The sequence below is a fragment of the Misgurnus anguillicaudatus genome, chromosome 18, assembly GCF_027580225.2.
Source record: "Misgurnus anguillicaudatus chromosome 18, ASM2758022v2, whole genome shotgun sequence".
Classification (NCBI taxonomy): Eukaryota; Metazoa; Chordata; class Actinopteri; order Cypriniformes; family Cobitidae; genus Misgurnus; species Misgurnus anguillicaudatus.
Window position 1 is genome coordinate 20062082 of NC_073354.2, and position 19853 is coordinate 20081934.

A 19853-nucleotide genomic window follows, 5' to 3' on the forward strand; every position below is an offset into this window, starting at 1 on the left:
AGCGCCAGCAGAAAATTAAGGGCATGCCTTAATGCCTTTAATGTAATTAGTCACATTTTTCCAAAATTACTTCATTACTGAAATATACTAAATAGACTTAACTCTATGCAATTGCTCCTTATGTCATTATGCACAATTGATCCTGCAATATCTAATTTTAAACCTGCGCCGGCGCGTCTTCTCACGGTTCTGAGTGAGATGTGTTGACTTTACACGGGCTTTGTAGACCCATTGTTAGATTCAACTGTGCGCATGGTGACATAAAACGATTGACGCGTCATGCAATTGAGTGGTTAAAACCCAATCGCGCATTTCATTTTTTTGTCACAGATGCCCGCACATGCACTATTACTTGTAAAAAAACACTTTGGCCACAGTCTGGAGCCCCTGGTGCCCCCCTATTGCCTGGTGGCCCAGGGCACTCGTCCAATCCCGTCTATGGATAATCTGTCCCTGACAATACACATTCTACAGTATTTTACGTGATATAACATATTTAACGATACATTGACATTATTTACATACATCAAATATTCAAATCCAGAACTATAGAGATGACTTACTTTTTAATATTATACAAAATACTGTATGCACTATATTAAAAAATATATAGATTAAATGTTGACATTTACATTTAAAACATTTAGAAGATGCTGTAGAGTTGTTGTATTAGTGTTATTATCAGCTAAATATAGTTTGACTAAAGACACCCATTACTAAAAGTGAGGAAAATATCATATTCTGTGGTTTTGGTCTTGTTGTCTGCTCAGGTGCTCTGACAAGTTAAGTTGTTGTGCTAATAGAAGACTCGGGTTCGAGCCTTCGAGTCTGACCTGGTCACGTTGTCATCCTTTCTCTCTCTGTGATTTATTTTTTCTCTGCTACTGGCTTTAACTTCAGATAGGTTTTTTATTTAGCTATTTTAACAGTTACTTTTCACATATAAGAGATATTTACACCTCACCATCTATTATTTATGTAGCTTAATTACAATAGCTCATAGTTTCATATTACATTGTATAGTTCTCTATGCTTGAATGTGTTTTTAAGAGTGGATTATGTTTTATATTGAGTTATTTATTTGTATATGCCTGTGTGTCTGTAGGGTAAAGAAGTTGAAGGAGACTCTGGTGGCCGTGCAGCAGCTGGATAAAAACATGAGCAGTCTGCGCTCCTGGCTGTCTCATATTGAGACCGAACTCTCACGGCCCATCGTCTATGAAACCTGCGACTCTCATGAAATCCAAAGAAAACTCAGCCAGCAGCAGGTAACACACACGCACAGAAAATTAACGTGACCGTTCATACAGTCACTTAATATTCTGGTAACATAGTATAATGAAAAGTTAATTAACAATTAAAGGGATAGTTTACCAAAAATATGAAAATTCTGTTATCATTAACTCACTCTCATCAGAAGCCCCATTTACTTCCATAGTAGGATAAAATAATACTATGGAAGTGAATAAGGCTCATGAAATGTTTGGATACAAACATTCATCAAAATATCTTCCTTCGTATTCATCAGAACAAAGAAATTTATACAGGTTTGTACAACATCATTTTAAGGTGAACTATCCCTTTAAGAGCTTGACTTTATCTGCTTAGTTCCTGACCTACTGACCCACTAACAGCCCGGGAAACTGACCCAAAAGGTATAAATAAGTAAATGAAAGATGCTAATTCAGTAACCTCTCTTATAGATTCATTGAGTTCATTCTGTGAATATTCTGTCAGCTCACAAAACGTTTTGGATGTAATTCATCAAAGGCAGTTATACTATGTACATTTGTCAACATTTGAAGCGGATCAAAACCTTTCATAAAAGTTATCTTACATTTTATAACAATACCCTTTTTGTCTTAGGACAACTTTGATGAACGTTTTTGATCCACCTCAAATGTTGCCTAGTGTATTACAGTGCAGAAAATATTGTGAAGAGGAAATGTTTCTTTTTTGTATATTTTTGACCTGATGAGGCAACAGGATGAAACATACTTGTGGAGTTGATGTGCATGACCTCAAGCTTTTCTCTTACTAATAAACTGTCATGAAATAAAGATGAGATCCTAACTGGCAGCACTTCAAACAGGCATTCTCTGATTTTAATACTGTCAAAATGCAGTAGCTCAGTGCAGGTGTACCGTCTCTGTGCAGGATTTGCAGAGGGACATTGAAAAGCACAGCACGGGTGTGGCATCCGTACTGAACCTGTGCGAGGTGTTGCTGCATGACTGTGATGCCTGTGCTACAGAGACGGAGTGCGAGTCCATCCAGCAGGCTACACGCGGCCTGGATCGGCGCTGGAGGAACATCTGTGCTATAGCCATGGAAAGGAGGCTCAAGATTGAGTGTGTGATAGTCCTGTAAGAAATATGTGGATAAAAATGAACAACAAATGTGTAAAAGAAGCAACATTTATGGGCTTGAATTAGTGAGTGTGAGTTAGGATTGTTACTGTTTAGTGGAGCCACCAGTGGAACAGGTGTGAGCACATGTGCCGCTCATCATATGCAAGTTCAGCTCACAATGCAGCTGTTATTCTGAAGCATTTTTATGTCTGTATGTGTTTGTTTGCAGGATTGAGGAGACATGGAGATTGTGGCAGAAGTTTTTGGATGATTACTCTCGATTTGAAGAGTGGCTGAAGGTGTCTGAAAGGACAGCGGCCCTGCCTAATTCCTCCGGAGTCTTGTATACCATCGCTAAAGAGGAGCTCAAAAAGTTTGAGGTACTCCGAGATTGTTGAGATTAGCTGAAATTGAATAGGAGAGATCAATTATGATCTCTCTCCCCAAGTCCATCCTGTTATATTATATGACTGGGTCAATGGGGTCGAGCCTGCATGTGTCTCACTGCGGCCATCCGGTTGCAATAGTTAAAGGGACACTCCACTTTTTAAAAAATATACTAATTTACTAATTACTAATTTACTAATACCAGCTCCCCTAAAGTTAAACATTTGATTTTTACAGTTTTGGAATCCATTTAGCTGATCTCCGGGTCTGGCGCTAGCACTTTTAGCATAGCTTAGCACAATCCATTGAATCTGATTCGACCATTAGCATTGAGGACTTTGCAGCTGTAACATGGCAATAATATTACGCAGCAGCCGAAAAAGTCCCCTTAGTCATTTTCAATGGCAGGGGACTATTTTTGGGCAGTGCGTAATATCACTACGCCTGCTTCAGCCATGTTACAGCAGCAAAGTCCTTGATTATTACGCCAGAATGAGAGTATAGTTCCTAGCCATATCTGCCTAGAAAACCACAACCTTTAATTTTCCGTCCGTCTTAGTACACGATGTAACTACAGAAGAGTCAAGTTTTAAATAGGAAAAATATCAAAACTCTTTGGTTATTTTTAGCGCGATGCTAAGGTCTAATCAGATTGAATGGATTATGCTAAGCTATGCTAAAAGTGGTAGCGCCAGACCCGGAGATCAGCTGAATGGATTCAAAAACGGTAAAAATCAAATATTTAACTCTAGGCGAGCTGAAAAATGAGTGTGTGTGTATATATATATATATATATATATATATATATATATATATATATTTTTTTTTTTTTTTTTTTTTTTGTGGAATGTCCCTTTAAATAAAATGGCACACTTCAACAAATGTGATAATATTTTACAATTTGCAAACTTGTCATTGATTGTAACAAATAAAGCATAATTTTTAAAGTTTTTGACAAAGTAAGAAATAAATGACATGAATGAAATTTTAACCCTTTTTAAGCATTAATGACCAACTGTCAAAGTACAGCTGTATGCAAATCCCACTTATGTTTGATAATTATTCACAGGTCTCTATACTGTCAGCTGTAGCATACAGTAGGGTACCTTTGGGGACTTTTATCATCACAAGATGTCTGGTACACCTGATCTTACAAACATTATGTCATTTCATTGCAGGCATTTCAGAGACAGGTGCAGGAGTGTCTGACCCAGCTGGAGCTCATCAATAAACAGTACAGACGACTGGCTCGCGAGAACCGCACAGACTCATCCTGCCGACTGCGACAAATGGTGCACGATGGGAACCGACGCTGGGACATTTTACAAAGGAGAGTAGCTGCCATCTTGCGCAGACTTAAGCATTTTTAGACGGTTGTTTGTTATAATTTGTTTTTATTACAGTTTTAAAGTAGACATTTCACAAGAGACATTTCTTTAAGATACATATTTGGTGTCCCCAGAGTACGTATGTGAAGTTCTAGTTCAAAATATCATATAGATCATTTTTTATAGCATGTTAAAATTGCCACTTTGTAGATATGAGCAAAAATGTTTTTGGGTGTTCTTTTAAATGCAAATAAGTTGATCTCTGCACGAAATGGCAGGGCCGTGGTTGAATAGTGCAGATTAAGGGGCAGTATTATCCCCTTCTGACATCACAAGGGGAGGCACATTTCATTGACCTATTTTTTCACATGCTTGCAGAGAATGGTTTACCAAAAGTTAATGGGTTGTTCTTTTTCACATTTTCAAGGTTGATAGAAGCACTGGGGACCCAATTTTAGCACTTAATCATGGAAAAAGTCAGATTTTCATGATATGTCCCCTTTAAGAACTAGATTTCATTTCACTATTGAAAATTTCACTATAAAAAATTTATTATAAAATAACAGAAGGGCAGTGAGATGAATTTTCCTGTGTTTTGTTCTGCAGCATTTTATTAGTCAGCGAGAAGAGTTTGAGACAGCCAGAGATGGTTTTCTGGTTTGGCTGACTGAAATGGACTTACAGCTCACCAACATCGAGCATTTCTCAGAGTGTGACATTCAGGCCAAGATCAAACAGTTAAAGGTAAGAAATGTGCATGGGTACCTCTCTATTGGAATATGCAAATGTGTATCGCTCACCCTTTGAACTCGATGGGCGTACCAGGCTTTCCAAAAGGAGATCAGTCTGAATATGGGGAAGATGGAGAGCGTGTTTGGGCAGGGGGAGGTGCTGATGGAGAAGAGTGAGCCTATGGATGCTGCTGTCATAGAGGAGGAGCTGGATGAGCTGCAGAGATACTGCAGGGAGGTGTTTGGTCGGGTGGACCGCTACTACAAGAAACTCACACGAGTGGCGGTGAGACACACAGACATAAATACTGTAAATTTAGACATGCATGCACCAGCAGGGGCAAAATTTTTATTTGCGAAGTTACAATTTTAAATGCGCTGTTCAATATGGTGTCATGTAATGTACATTTAGGACTTTTTTAGGACCACCAGCTTTGTTGTTTTAGCACAGTTGTAATGATCATTCATATTTTATTTAAGAAAATACAGAAAATGTGTACACAAAATATGGAAAAAAAACAAATTTCAGAAGAAAATCAGGCAAATGTCAGTATTTAGCCTAGTGTGACCTCCTTTAGCTGGCACTAAGCACATCTTGAGCTCTTTGAAAAAACTGACGTCCTTGTAGTCATCATAAAAGAATTAGAAATTAGGGTTTTTAATTAATTTAGGATTAAAGAGAGCCTGCAGGTTTCTGCTATTGCTTAGATGTAAGGGGAGCTCACACTTAATACTTGACACTTATAACTTTATTCAGTTTTTTAATACTGCATACATATTTCCTATTTTCCATGTATTTTCTGGTTAAAAATTAAATATGGGCACTATACCATTGCAATGTAATGGTGGCTTAAGACTTTTGCACAGTACTGTATGTTTTTGCTTTGTTATAATATAGGTAATGGCTCTCAACTCGCTCCCTCTTTAATCTCTTATTCACAGCTGATCGATGATGAGTGTGATGGCTCAGATCGTGAATTTGAAACGGGTGATCTCTCAGATCTTCAGTGGAGTGAAGATGGATCAATTTCCCACTCATCCAGCAGAACACCCTCAGATGCAACAGCTCCTGTCCACACAAACGGCTCCGGACGAGACACACCCGCCAGTGTAGATTCTATCCCGCTGGAATGGGACCACGACTATGATCTAGACCCTATGGGCCGTACCATGTCTGCAGAACGGGGGAGACAAAACAAAGATGAGGATGATGAGTTACTTTGTATCACCACTACAGCGCTTACAGGTGAGAGTGCTTGCATGTCAGCAAGGTTGTTAATGTCGTAGCACATTTTAAATGCAATAAATGTGGTGTGGAGTTTTCACAATGCTTGGGAGGTGTTCTCTTTATTCTGTTGGTATATATTGTTGTGTATCTCTATTTACAGACGTAGTGATTCCTGAGAGCCCTGAGGCTTATATTAAACTAACAGAAAACACTTTGAGGTCCTCCTCGGGTAGGCAATCGGCTGTGGCATGCTAAATTTATGCTAAGCACAATGCATGCTAAAGTGCACATTTCAAATATTTATGAATTGCACTAAAACATGAATTCCAAAAACGGCGTATCAGTATCCCTTGTGTGCCACAATAACCTAACTAAGCGAATGCTGTACATGTTATGATAAAGTTGGAGTCACATGCATGCATATCCAGCGTTTCTCAATTGCAGTCCTCACACCCCCCACCTCCCAGAATGTTTTAGGTGTCTCCTGATTAAAAAAACGCCTGATTTAACTTTTAGGCCTTGCCATAAAAGCCTTGTTTGACTTCATGCGGCGCTGTGCAGAACGACCAGCGTGTGACATCACAGTACCACAAGTGCGGGTCCCCTACTCTCACAATGCTCTCATGGGACTGCAAAGTCCCACACTGATCAATTTGCGTGGTGCCACTAAAGTCAAATGTTGTAGGTGTCTCCCTAATTATCCAACTAACAAGCTGATGAGTGAAATTAGGTATTCTACATGCTAAGGTTCTGGGAGGGGGCGTGAGGATAGGAATTGAGAAACCACTGCATAGATCCACTGCATGAAACCATTTTTCTGTCATACCACACTGTCATCCATATTCAAGATGTTTGTTTCAATGATTCGTTATTACTAAAGATCATAACTTCACAAAAGTTTCACTTACCATTCTTGGTCACTGATTCACTAACCATTCTCATTATGAAAGTGATGTGACATTCTGTAATAATCAGTTCATCATTTTACTCCAGGTGAGACAGCCCGATTAGTAGATAATATGCTGGACACCAGCCGTTACAGTCACCAGCAAACAGACGACATAAAGTGTGGCCATGACACCTCTTATATGGGATATGTAAGTAAAGATTTGATCTAGAGAAAAAAAATTCTGAGAAGTAACGGAGAATAGAACTAATTCATAAACATTTGATGTACAGCCCATATGAATGTGGAGTTTCATATGTTTGTATGCTTTACTCAGATGCGGTTAATGGATGACTGCCGGGGCAGTCTGAAGGCAATAAAGAGGGCTGAAGGAGAGCTGGAGGAGGAAGAGGACAATCTGTCAGGACTCAGCAACCCTGATAACACTGAGACACAGAACACAGGTTAGTCTAGCACAGAAACACAGCATGGGTTTGTCTAGCACAATTACACAGAGCACATGTTAGTAAAGCACAGAGACACAGAATATGAGTTAGTCAAGCACAAAGACAGAGCACAGTTTAATCTAGTACAGAGAGACATTGCACAGTTCAGTCCAGCGCAGAGACACACAGCACGGGTTTGTCTATAACAGAGACACATAGCAAAGGTAAGCCTAGCACAGAGGCACACAGCACAGGTTAGTCTAGCACAGAGATGCACAGCCAAGTTTGTATAGCACAGAGACACACAGCACAAGTTAGTCTAGCACAGAGACACAGGGCACAAGTTAGTCTAGCGCAGAGACACAGTGCACAAGTTAGTCTAGCACAGAGACACAGGTTAACAGAGTATGCCAGAGACAGACACATGTTAGTCTAACACAGACACACACCACAGGTTTGTCTAGCACAGAGAGACAGAGCACAGGTTAGTCTAGCACAGAAACACATAGTATGAGTTAGTCTAACACAAAGACATTGAGCACAGGTTAGTCTAGCATAGAGACACACAGCACAAGTTTGGCTAGCACAGAGACACAGGGAACAAATTAGTCTAGCACAGAGAGAAACATCACAGGTAAGTCTAGCACAGAGTTGCACAGCACAAGTTTGTCTGGCACAGAGACACACTGCACAAGTTAGTCTAGCACAGAGACACAGGTTAACAGAGTATGCCAGAGACAGAGCACATGTTAGTCTAACACAGACACACACCACAGGTTTGTCTGGCCCAGACACACAGCACAGGTTTGTCTAGCACAGACAGACAGAGCACAGGTTAGTCTAGCACAGAAACACATAGTATGAGTTAGTCTAACACAAAGACATTGAGCACAGGTTAGTCTAGCACAGAGATACAAAGCACACGTTTGGCTATCACAGAGACACAGTACAAGTTAGTCTAGCACAGAGACACACAGCACAAGTTAGTCTAGCACGGAGACACATGGCACAAATTAGTCTAGCACAGAGAGAAACAGCACAGGTAAGTCTAGCACAGAGATGCACAGCACAAGTTTGTCTACCACAGAGACACACTGCACAAGTTAGTCTAGCACAGAGAGAAACAGCACAGGTAAGTCTAGCACAGAGATGCACAGCACAAGTTTGTCTAGCACAGAGACACCCTGCACAAGTTAGTCTAGCACAGAAACAAGGGCACAAGTTAGTCTAGAACAGAGACACAGGGCACAAGTTAGTTTAGCACAGAGACACACACAGCACAGGTTGGTCTAGCACAGAGATACACTGCACAAGTTAGTCTAGCACAGAGACACAAAGCACAAGTTCGTCTAGCACAGAGACACAGAACAAAAGTTTGTCTAGCACAGAGACACACAGCACAAGTTAGTCTACAACAGAGACACAGGGCACAAGTTAGTCTAGCACAGAGAGACACACAGCACAGGTTAGTCTAGCAAAGAGATACACAGCACAAGTTTGTCTAGCACAGAGACACACAGCACAAGTTAGTCTAGCACAGAGACACAAGGGACAAGTTTCTGTGGCACAGAGACACAGGGCAAAACTTCGTCTAGCCCAGAGACACATGGCAAAAGTTAGTCTAGCACAGAGAAATATGGCACAAGTTAGTCTAGCACAGAGACACTGAAACCAAGGCTTTTTGCTGATCATTATATAGTGCTGCAAATTTATGCATAACATTTCTCACAACTTTAGTTTCATACTTTAAAAAACTTAATGGCTATATCGGAATATTGATGGACTCCAGAAGAAGTGTATACCATTTATTTATTTCTAACTCAGTTCTAGGTTTTTTCTTAAATGATTGTAATGCATTTGTGGTAATTTTTGTCTTTCAGGTGTGATTGAGCGCTGGGAGCTGAACCAGGCCCAGACTGTTGATGTAGATCATAGACAGAGAGAAAATCTGATATTATGGCAGCAGCTGACCTCTGACCTGAGTGCAATGGAGGCGTGGCTTAGCCAGGCTGATGCAGAGTTAGCAGAACTGAGGGGGAGTGATCTCAGTACAGATATACACACTATTGAGCAGAAGATTAGAAATTTAAAGGTATGTGTTGCTTACGTGATTTATACAAACATTTTAACATAGATATGTATGTGTGCCCTTTGCTGAGTTACTAAACTGTGTATGATGATACAATTGCACAATGCGGTATTACTGTACATGTTTTGGTTAAGGAGCCTAAGCGGTAAAATGACACTGTTCACGTGTCTATAGTGTACACACACAAAAATCTGACAGCCGAAAAAGGTCAGGATGTCAGCATAACAGAAATAAACCAGAGGAATGTCACACCATCCCACTGACCCACATACACTGACTGCTGCAGTATAATATCAAGCGTGTATACTCCAAACACCTGAAAGTAGACCTCTTCAGAGCAATTAGCATAAGACAAACAAATAAAACCTTAATAAACCAACAGATGTCTCTCTTACCTTTCGCTATGTTCCTCAAATTAAATGAAACATTCTGCTTTATAAAGAACACACACAAGGCACATTATTCGGACAAAATGTATTGCTCAGGGAGGCTCTGTGGAGTCTCAATTATGTTTAATCTGTAGAAGAAATAAAAAATACAAAAGAGACGGTTGTTGATGTACTGTATGAGTACTGAGTTATAAAATGAATGAGTTGAATTTCAAGAGGTCTCATTTATGTTTATTTCCTATGGGTTCTCACTGACACTCAACAGGACCTACAGAAGGACATGGATTCCCATAAGTCTAAAGTACTATCTATCAACCTAAGTAGCGCTGCACTTCTCCAGTCAGATTCAGAAGAGGGCCTGGACCTAAAAGCCAGACTTAAAGAGATGAACTCAAGCTGGGATCGACTGGGCAAATCACTTAAAGAGTGGAGAACAGCTCTCCAAGATGCTCTGATGCAGTGCCAGGTACAGACACAGTCAACACACAAAGACTAAGGAGTCACACAAAGGCAAAGACAAATGCATACTTACACAGTGTGCTTTTCTATAGGAGTTCCATGAGTTGAGCCATGGTCTTCTTCTCTGGCTGGAGAACATTGACCGGAGGAGGAATGAGATTGTCCCAATCGCATCAGGACTAGATCGTCATAAACTGCGGGCTCATTACAAAGCACTTAAGGTTCCACCTTTTACTTCTGTATGTGAAGTGTGTGACTGCTTTCCGAAATAGGTTGATTCTGTAGCTTGCTTGAATGGTGTGTTACTTCTAGTTTCTAATCAAAGTCACAATTCTATAAATTACAGTTCTATAAATCACAGTGCAATAAATTCACATTTCTATAAATTACAGATCTATAAATCACAATTTTATAAACCACAGTTTTATAAATCACTTTTCTATAGTTACAATTAAATTCTATTACAGTTCTATAAATCACAATTTTATTAATCACATTTCTATAAATCAAAGTTATATAAATTACAGTTCTATAAATCACAATTTTATAAATCACATTTCTATAAATTACAGTTCTATAAATCACTATTTTATAAATCATATTTCTATAAATTACAGTTCTATAAATCACAATTTTACAAGCCACAGTTTTATAAATCACAATTTTATAAATTACTTTTCTATAAATCACAATTCTATAAATCCCAGTTCTATAAATGCCAATTCTATAAATAACAGTTCTATGGATCACAATTCTATAAATCACAATTTTATAAATCACAGTTTTATCAATCACAGTTCTATAAATCACAATTTTATAATCACATTTCTATAAATCACAGTTATATAAATCAGATTTATGTAAATCAAAGTTATATAAATTACAGTTCTATAAAACACAATTGTATAAATCACATTTCTGTAAATCACAATTTTATAAACCACAGTTTCATAAATTACAGTTCTATAAATCACAATTTTATAAATTACTTTTCTATAAATCACAATTTTATAAATCACAGTTTTATAAATTACAGTTCTATGAATCACAATTTTATAAATCACATTTCTATAAATCACAGTTCTATAAATCACAGTTCTATAAATCACAATTTTATAAATCATATTTCTATAAACCACAATTCTATAATTGACAATTCTATAAATTACAGTTCTATAAATCACAATTGTATAAATCACAGTTCTATAAAATCACAATTCTGTAAATCACAGTTTTATAAATAACAGTTCTATAAATCACAGCTCAATAAATCACATTTATAAATTACAATTCTATAAATTACAGTTCTATAAATCACAATTTTATAAACCACAGTTTTATAAATCATAATTCTATAAATCACTTTTCTATAAATCACAGTTCTATAAATTACTGTTCTATAAATTACACTTCTATACATCAGCTGTTAGTCCACAGTTCTTTAAATCAGTTCTATAATTTGCAGTTATATAAATCACATTTCTGTAAAATAGTTTGTAAACTCAAGTACTATAGAAGAGCACAGTTCCATAAACCTCTATGAAATTGCACAATTCTATAAATGTCTTAATTGGAACGCAAATGTTCCACATCAACCAATCTAAATTACATTGTTTGTTTATAGCAAATCCAGCGGGAGCTGATGGAAACAGAGCAAAGAGTAGACAGTCTGCAAGAGCTGTCAGTCCAGCTGCTGGTACAGGCACATGGCAGCGAGTGTCTGGAGACCCAGGAAAGGGTTCATGTCATTGGGAACCGCCTGCGACTGCTCATGAAGGCTGTGAGCACAGACTTGGAGCTGCTAGAAAAACAGCTTCAGGCTTATGGGGACAGACAAGTGAGTCTAGAAGCAATTCAAAAATGAATTAAACCTATAATCTGACATTCTGGAAAACATTCCTTGTTTCCATTTAAAATGAAGATACATAATCCTCATGCACCATAGAAACATGCCTATTATACAGTATCATTATTAAAGCTATAACTCGGATCTATCATTGCTTGGTTTTCTCACTTTTCCATTCACCAAACTTGCAGGATGCATCCCTCTGGTCTGTTACGGATGACACTGATACTTCTGGATCAGTCAGTCCTGTTTCAGAAGTCAGCGTTTCAACAAAACGACAATCGGTAATCCAATCCGTCTCCCTCTGTTTGATATTATTTTTGGCATGCCATGAAGTTCACTGTTCTGCTACTTTGAGGATGAGCTTATACCAGTGGAAGATTTTCAACACATTTCCTCCAGTTAAACACTGCAATCAGATTAAATCTCGTGGGTATTTGCTCAATACCTCAAACCCCAGTAAATACATTGGCTTGCCAAAAACGTAGTTTGTGACCCCAGAAGTATCTTGTGAAAGTTTTACAAGAAATACTGGCTTTACCTTTCAGACACTTTGAATTAAATCAAGCAAACAGTCAATTGAATCCCCATTCCATAAGATTTACGGTGTCTGTAATGGAACGCCAGGTTTCTTGCATGTTGCAAGATTTGTTTTGTCATTGCATTGGATTATTTTGCTGCCTTTTTGTTTTGTTCTTACTGATTTGTTACAATATTGATTGCTTGGCTGTTTATCTGCTTGTCACCACAAGCTTTGTCCTTATTTGCTGGGACTGAAACATTCTTTCTTTTCTTTTATCCCTCCCTCCCCTTTGCTCATTGCACAACAGCTACGAGGCAAATGTAGTGTGTCTGAACCAGGATCCACAGCCAGACATCCACGTCGCAGGTACCTGTCTCCTGGACTTTAGAATACAGGGGGATGATGAAACTTATGTCAGATCCATGATGCGTAAACCATGGAAAATCTGTTTAGATCCATCATCTTTCTTCATTCTTGATGCCATATGAAAATATTGAATTTTTTGTTGCTTTATCATTTTTGCAGTTTTATTTTTTTTCATTGTGATGCTCCCACCTCCATTATTGCCTTATAACAAGAAAACTTTAAAGTTTTACCCAATATTTTAGCCGTCTTAATGTCTTTCATTAATAACATTAACAAACATGACATCTAATGTATGTAATGCTTAACAAGGTGTTACTTTCATGTTGCCTACATTAAATTATAAATTTGTTTATATATACATATACAGATTTTTGCAGAATAAGTACTTAACTATTTGTTAAGCATTATATATTGTTTGTTGTTAGTTGTTAAAGAAAGGTATTATAAAGTATTACTAAATACGAGGGTAAAGTTTTCTGACCAAAAACACCAATAAATGATTTCTGTCCAAGACCAAAATATCTAGATATATTTAAATGTTTGTAATTGGCCATAAATGTAAACATGGATGTCTCCTCAGGTCAAAGATTGAAGTCATTATGAAATCAAACTTCGATGCCCCTAATCTGGATTTCTAAATGGCTTGGGTAAAATGAAATGCTGTCTGTGATTAGGGTCGGCCCATTCTACATGTGTCCTACAGGCTTGCTTTGTCGGGGGGGGGCAACGCGAGTCAGCAACAGAACTTTAGTACTACAGTATACTCACAGACGCGCTGAGTCAGAAGCTACTACTAGCATAGCAGTGGAAGCTAACCCCATGTTTTCTAATAACATAGCAGAGAGGTTGGTTTTTGACGTCAAGCCGACATTGGCTTTTGATGTCAGTCCAATGTTGTCTTTTTACATTTAGCCGACAGTGAGTTTTGACATCCGTCAGATGTTGTTTTTTGACGTCAGACCGACATTGGGTTTTGACATCAAGCCGACGTTGGATTTTGACATAAAACCGGCCTTGAATTTTGACGTCAATCTGACATTGGGTTTTGACATCATACCGACGTTGGGTTTTGACATCTTACCGACGTTGGGTTTTGACATCAATCTGACATTGGGTTTTGACGTCCGTCCGATGTTGGGTTTCGACGTCAGCTCGATTATTATCACAACCGAAACAGAACGTCTGTCCACAGTGAACCCGATGTTGTGTCTTGATGTCCATCCAACATTGGCTTTTAATGTCAGTTCGATGTTGTGTTTTGACATTAAGCGACATTGAGTTTTGACGTCCGTCGGCCATTGTTTTTTGACGTCAGACTGATGTTGGGTTTCGACGTCAATCTGATGTTGGGTTTTGACATCAAGCCGACATTGGATTTTGATATCAGACCGACCATGAATTTCGACATCAATCTGACGTTGGGTTTTGTCATCAGACTGACGTTGGGTTTCAACGTCATACCGACGTTGGGTTGCGACATCAATCTGATGTTGGGTTGCGACATCAATCTGATGTTGGGTTTTGACATCAGACTGACTTTGGGTTTTTACATCAAGCCAACGTTGGATTTTGACATCAGACCGACCCTGAATTTCGACATCAATTTGACATTGGGTTTTGACATCAGACTGACGTTGGGTTTCATCGTCATACCGGCATTGGGTTTCGACGTCAATCTGACGTTGGGTTTCGACGTCAATCTGATGTTGGGTTTTGACATCAAAATGACTTTGGGTTTTTACATCAAAGCGATGTTGGATTTTGACATCAGACCGACCCTGAATTTCGACATCAATCTGACTTTGGTTTTTCACATCAAGCCGACGTTGGATTTTGACATCAGACCGACCCTGAATTTCGACATCAATCTGACGTTGGGTTTTGACATCAGACTGACGTTGGGTTTCAACGTCATACCGACGTTGAGTGTCAACGTCAATCTGATGTTGGGTTCGACATCAATCTGATGTTGTGTTTTGACATTAGACTGACTTGGGTTTTTACATCAAGCCGATGTTGGATTTTTACATCAGACCAACCCTGAATTTCGACATCAATCTGAAGTTGGGTTTTGACATCAGACTGACGTTGGGTTTCGACATCAATCTGACTTTGGGTTTTTACATCAAGCCGACGTTGGATTTTGACGTCAATCCAACATTGGTTTTTGACCTCTGTCCGGTGTTGGGTTTTGATATCAGTTAGATGTTGGGTTTCGACGTCAGTCCGATTATTATTACAACCGAAACAGAACGTCTGCCCACCGTGAACCTGACGTTGTGTCTTGACGTCCATCCAACATTGGGTTTTGAGGTCAATCTGATGTTGGGTTTTTATTACAACTGAAACGGAGCGTCTACCCGACGTTGCAGCTTGACATCAGCCCGCTTTGGCCTTTTCCACCTCATCCCTTTAAATATAGACATTTCTGATTGTCCACATTATTTACCCACTGAAATACCAGGATTTAATATTAAAATAAGATCTGAGTAATCCACACATGACAATTTAATGAAAATAATAAATACAGAATTACAGTGCTACCATTAGGCCCCATCTTCATAATCTTGCCTAGGGCCCCACAACACCACGACAAGGCCTGTCGGTGGTAAATTAAAAGATTGACTAAAAACTGATTAAAAACTAATCAAACTCTTTAAAGTGAGCAGATTAAAATGGTAGAAGTTGATTTCTTGAGTTGATCTGTGTGTCATTAGATCTAAATCACATTGCGTATTGTTTAATCTTAACCTATTTGAATATTGTTTTTAGGTTGCCCAGAGGTTCTGGATGCGCGCCGTCTCACTCTGGTTCCTCCAGGTCCCAAGGTGGCGCTGCTGTGGCTCGTTGTCAGCCCTTTCTACTGCGAGTGCTCCGGGCAGCACTGCCTCTACAGCTACTGCTACTGCTCATAGTGGGCCTAACCTGTCTGGTACCCATGACTGAGGAAGATTACAGCTGCGCTTATGCGAACAATTTTGCCAGATCTTTCCATCCCATGCTCCGCTATACCAATGGTCCACCACCTGTATGAGGAGGATGAGACTTGCCTTTATATATTTATTATTATATTCAAAGTTACTGCAGGGCATGGCAGGACACAAAATGGACTTAAACGGCATATCTGTTAGCCAAAGCTGATTTTTCCAGTCCCTGTACAGTTCAATACTGCTGCTAATTTTATTTTGCTCACTGTAAACTGTGTACCATTACTGAAATTTTTGCAATGTAGACTAGTGTTAGACTTCTGTACTTTGGGTAAAAAAAAATCATTGTACAGATAATTGGAGAAATACTTCTGTCCCAAAGAACAGAAGAAAAAATATTTATGTACTTAATAGCACTGACATAAGCGTAAGGTACTGCACTTATACCGTCCACCAAAATGGCCAAAATTATTAGCTTAGAATAAGGAAAGTGTTTTATTTTATTTTTTTATTATTATTTAAGATTAAAATTGTAGAAAAAAGTTATTTTCAGTATTATTTAAATACTTTATTTGCATGGCAATTCAACTTTTTTATTTTGTGGCATGGATTTTACAAGTTTCTTTTTCACAAATGCAAAACAATCACTGACAGGTTTGAGAAATGTGTGCTTTTTACTGATTTATATCTACATACGATATTTTAATTTGTGTGGTATGATGTGACAGAAATATTAATTATTATTACAATGTCTATGCCTATTTATGTATGTACAGTTTGCTAATGCTGACAATAAAAATACATCTTTTCATTTAATAGATATAATTCTGCATGGTCTGTTCATACAGAGCTATAACTATTATTTTAGAAGTATTTTTATTTATCAACCTTTAATGGAGACTAATTTACATTTTCACATTTAGGTAATTCAAAATGAAAACTTTACAAATAATATTTCACATCATGGGAAATTAAAGCTGAAATGTATTTGACAAGTGCACGGTTAATAACCGGCAAACAAATACACACATGATGACAGGATAAATCTGACAGACATCACATCATCATAATCACATAATAATTTAATACTGCACACCACAATGACAACCAAAAGTAACAGAACGTAAGCAGGTAGTTTCTGTTATATTAAGTGTGTTACATTTCAATGATTAAACAACAAAAGACTTATTTAATGTTGGCTTTCATAGGCCTGGTCATACAATCAAAGCAATGACACCACTGTTACAGCAGACACATCTTGTAAATACAGTTTGGGCAGAACTCACCAAACCATAAGTAAACATTGTTCATTTCACAAAATGTATAGCACTGATCACGGAGCTAATGTGTTTTTTTATTAGTCAAGTTAAGATTTATCAATGTAAACTTTAATAAAAATATAGCAATAATTTGTAATAATCAATCACTGATATGCAACTTATGAAAATACTTTTTTATATATGAAGTTGTTTTCAGGCTGCCCTGCAGGCGGCGCTCATGTGCTGGTTTCGGTAACAACATAGGTGTGTTTAGAAAGCAATGCTTAATGAACTAGATGTAATTATTATGTGGAGCTGCTTGTAATTACACACAGCTAGTGTTATTACTGTAGTGTAATATAGTAGCATCCGTCCGATTTATTCAACTGAAGAAAGGTGTATACTTCTGGGATGACATGAAGGTAAATGATGTATATTAGTACATTGTAAATTTTTCTGTACCTTTAGGTTCTTTAATTTGCTATACAACATATGTGACTAACAAATCAAAATAGACTGTCTTATAAAACAATTATTTTTAAATAAATTGTTTGAATAATTATTGGTAAGGACCTAGAGTGTTATCAATTATTATATCTTTTTCTGCAGAAATTGTAAGCATATACCGTTAATACAATTCACCAAACTACCAGTAGGTTAACCCGGAAGTAGCGGTACACTGGTTTCCCTCGCCAAAAGCCCATTCATTTTTCCCCAAAAATAACCTGTGTATAAAGTTACAAGTTTTGTCCAACAAGATAATCTTCCAAGATGAACGCAACTTTATGAATTTTGAAGTGTAAACCCGTTTACTAAAAACGAAAACCTAAGGTGTCTCGACATCAACGTCATCATCACCTCACGCTTCCGACAGCTTTTTAACTTTATTAAATACATTTAAAAACGAGTTTTCTGATGGGGAAATGCTCTGAGGGTGAATGTTTGTTTGGAATTGTGCCCATATATAGAGGGTATGCAAGTGACGTCACCTTCGGCGAAAGTGACTGCTGTTACGCCCACTGAGTGGCCACAGAAATAGCGGCAGAATTTGTGTACAGTGTGACATCAACGAAAACACGGGGAAAACGCGTCTAAATGGGAAAAAGCTGTTGTGCGATAGACTGTACTAACAGATTAACAAGAATTAGGAGCTATCGTTTTACAGACTGTCAAAAAACACCGAAAGGAGAAGTAAATTGATCGTTCATGCCAGCGTCCACAGACTACAGGTGGGTTGACAAGTTGCTAGGGTCACTATCAAGCAGAGGTTTTACTTTCTACTTCAAAGTATTTTTCCAAGTATTTGTATTTTATTTTTATCCGTGTTTTTCTTTGGAAAACATACATTCCATATTATCATAATTTTTACTCTATTACATTTCATAAATAATACATTTTTGTTTTACATTTAATATTTAAGTACATTAAGATACTTTTACTCAAGTAAAAGTACACAATTTTAATGTAATTAGGTATTAAATACATTTTAATATGCAATATTAAAGAATACCCAGTATGATTATATGCTTTAGAATGTAGTGAAATATTTTTTTCCCAATACAAACATCCCAATAAAGCACAGATGCTTAGAAAATGTAACTAATGTAATGTAAGTATTGTACACCTCTCCTATCAAGTCCAACTAAATTCAATTTAAGGGCGTGCTCCGGCATGGTCACGTGGAAAAGGGACGTCAATGCATACCCCTTAGATATGTATAAAGGCTAGATGTGTTATGGCAGAGTCTCTAACGTCATCACCTTGTGGCCATCCTACCTCAGACAACTCGCTCACTCGTAGCATTGAGCTCAATGGTGCGGGTACTTTCAAACGACCACAAGTTGCCCAACCTTCCACCAATTCCCAAACGGCCTGGCTTCCTACAAACGTCATTAACGTGGCTATAATTCTGCATTCTTTAACATGTTTCATGAATTTGTTTTTAAGTATGCGGTGTCATAGGTACATCTTTGACGTTTATAACAAACCAAACCGTTCGAAAATCGGTAAAAAACTAAGCAAGTTCTGGTCATCCAAAAGTACCCGCACCACTAAAACTCAACTCCACGAGTAAGCGAGCTGCCCGTGGCAAGATGGCCGCCAATTGCGGACGTTCCACTCAATTGGCCAGCAGCGCGGGTGAGACATCTAGCCTTTATACATATCTATGGCATACCCTCTATTGCGTTCTTTTTGAGATCTTTATGCATGATGACGTTTAAAGTCCCCAACAACGTCCCGCATCTTGTTAGCAACCGCCTTTTAAAAAACACGTTAAAGCTTTAAAAATCACAAGTGGGGGTATTATTGGTGTGTTTTATGTCGTAGAATGAAGCGTGAAAATATCTTTGGCTTGTGTCAACCATAGATTGTAAAAAAATGGACGTAGTGTCTGTGACGTCACCCATAGGTATCTTGGCTCCGCGTCAACTAGAATCACGAAAATGGGTAAAGTTGAGGTGGCTGGTTGCGGAAACCACACCCGCCTAGCAGTTCACCCGTCACTTATGCGGCCAAATAAGCTATAAAGACCAAAGACAGTTTTGTATCAGGCTGTAAACATATTATTTTCTGCTGTGAAGTTGGGCTAAGATCTACCTGAATCTAAGGTGTAATCTTTTTAAGGCACAAACAGAGA

At 38.1% G+C, this 19853-nt stretch overlaps 1 protein-coding gene across 4 annotated transcripts in view; it reads left to right on the plus strand.

Annotated features, from left to right (window-relative positions):
- The window catches only part of syne1a (spectrin repeat containing, nuclear envelope 1a), a 163983-nt gene extending 147211 nt beyond the window's left edge, over positions 1-16772 (plus strand). For 2 of the 4 annotated variants that reach the window (XM_073856031.1, XM_073856029.1), the window contains 17 exons: positions 1106-1268; positions 2158-2355; positions 2591-2731; positions 3917-4097; positions 4671-4810; positions 4892-5083; positions 5740-6043; positions 6186-6254; positions 7019-7122; positions 7249-7375; positions 9238-9449; positions 10101-10301; positions 10387-10515; positions 11919-12131; positions 12332-12424; positions 12971-13029; positions 15802-16772. In XM_073856031.1, coding sequence (XP_073712132.1) covers positions 1106-1268; positions 2158-2355; positions 2591-2731; positions 3917-4097; positions 4671-4810; positions 4892-5083; positions 5740-6043; positions 6186-6254; positions 7019-7122; positions 7249-7375; positions 9238-9449; positions 10101-10301; positions 10387-10515; positions 11919-12131; positions 12332-12424; positions 12971-13029; positions 15802-16063 — 2788 coding nt within the window. In that variant the 3' untranslated portion in view covers positions 16064-16772. The remainder of the gene's footprint in view (positions 1-1105; positions 1269-2157; positions 2356-2590; positions 2732-3916; positions 4098-4670; positions 4811-4891; positions 5084-5739; positions 6044-6185; positions 6255-7018; positions 7123-7248; positions 7376-9237; positions 9450-10100; positions 10302-10386; positions 10516-11918; positions 12132-12331; positions 12425-12970; positions 13030-15801) is intronic. The other 2 variants (XM_073856030.1, XM_073856028.1) reach the window with 2 other exon arrangements.
- Positions 16773-19853: the final 3081 nt, after the last annotated feature.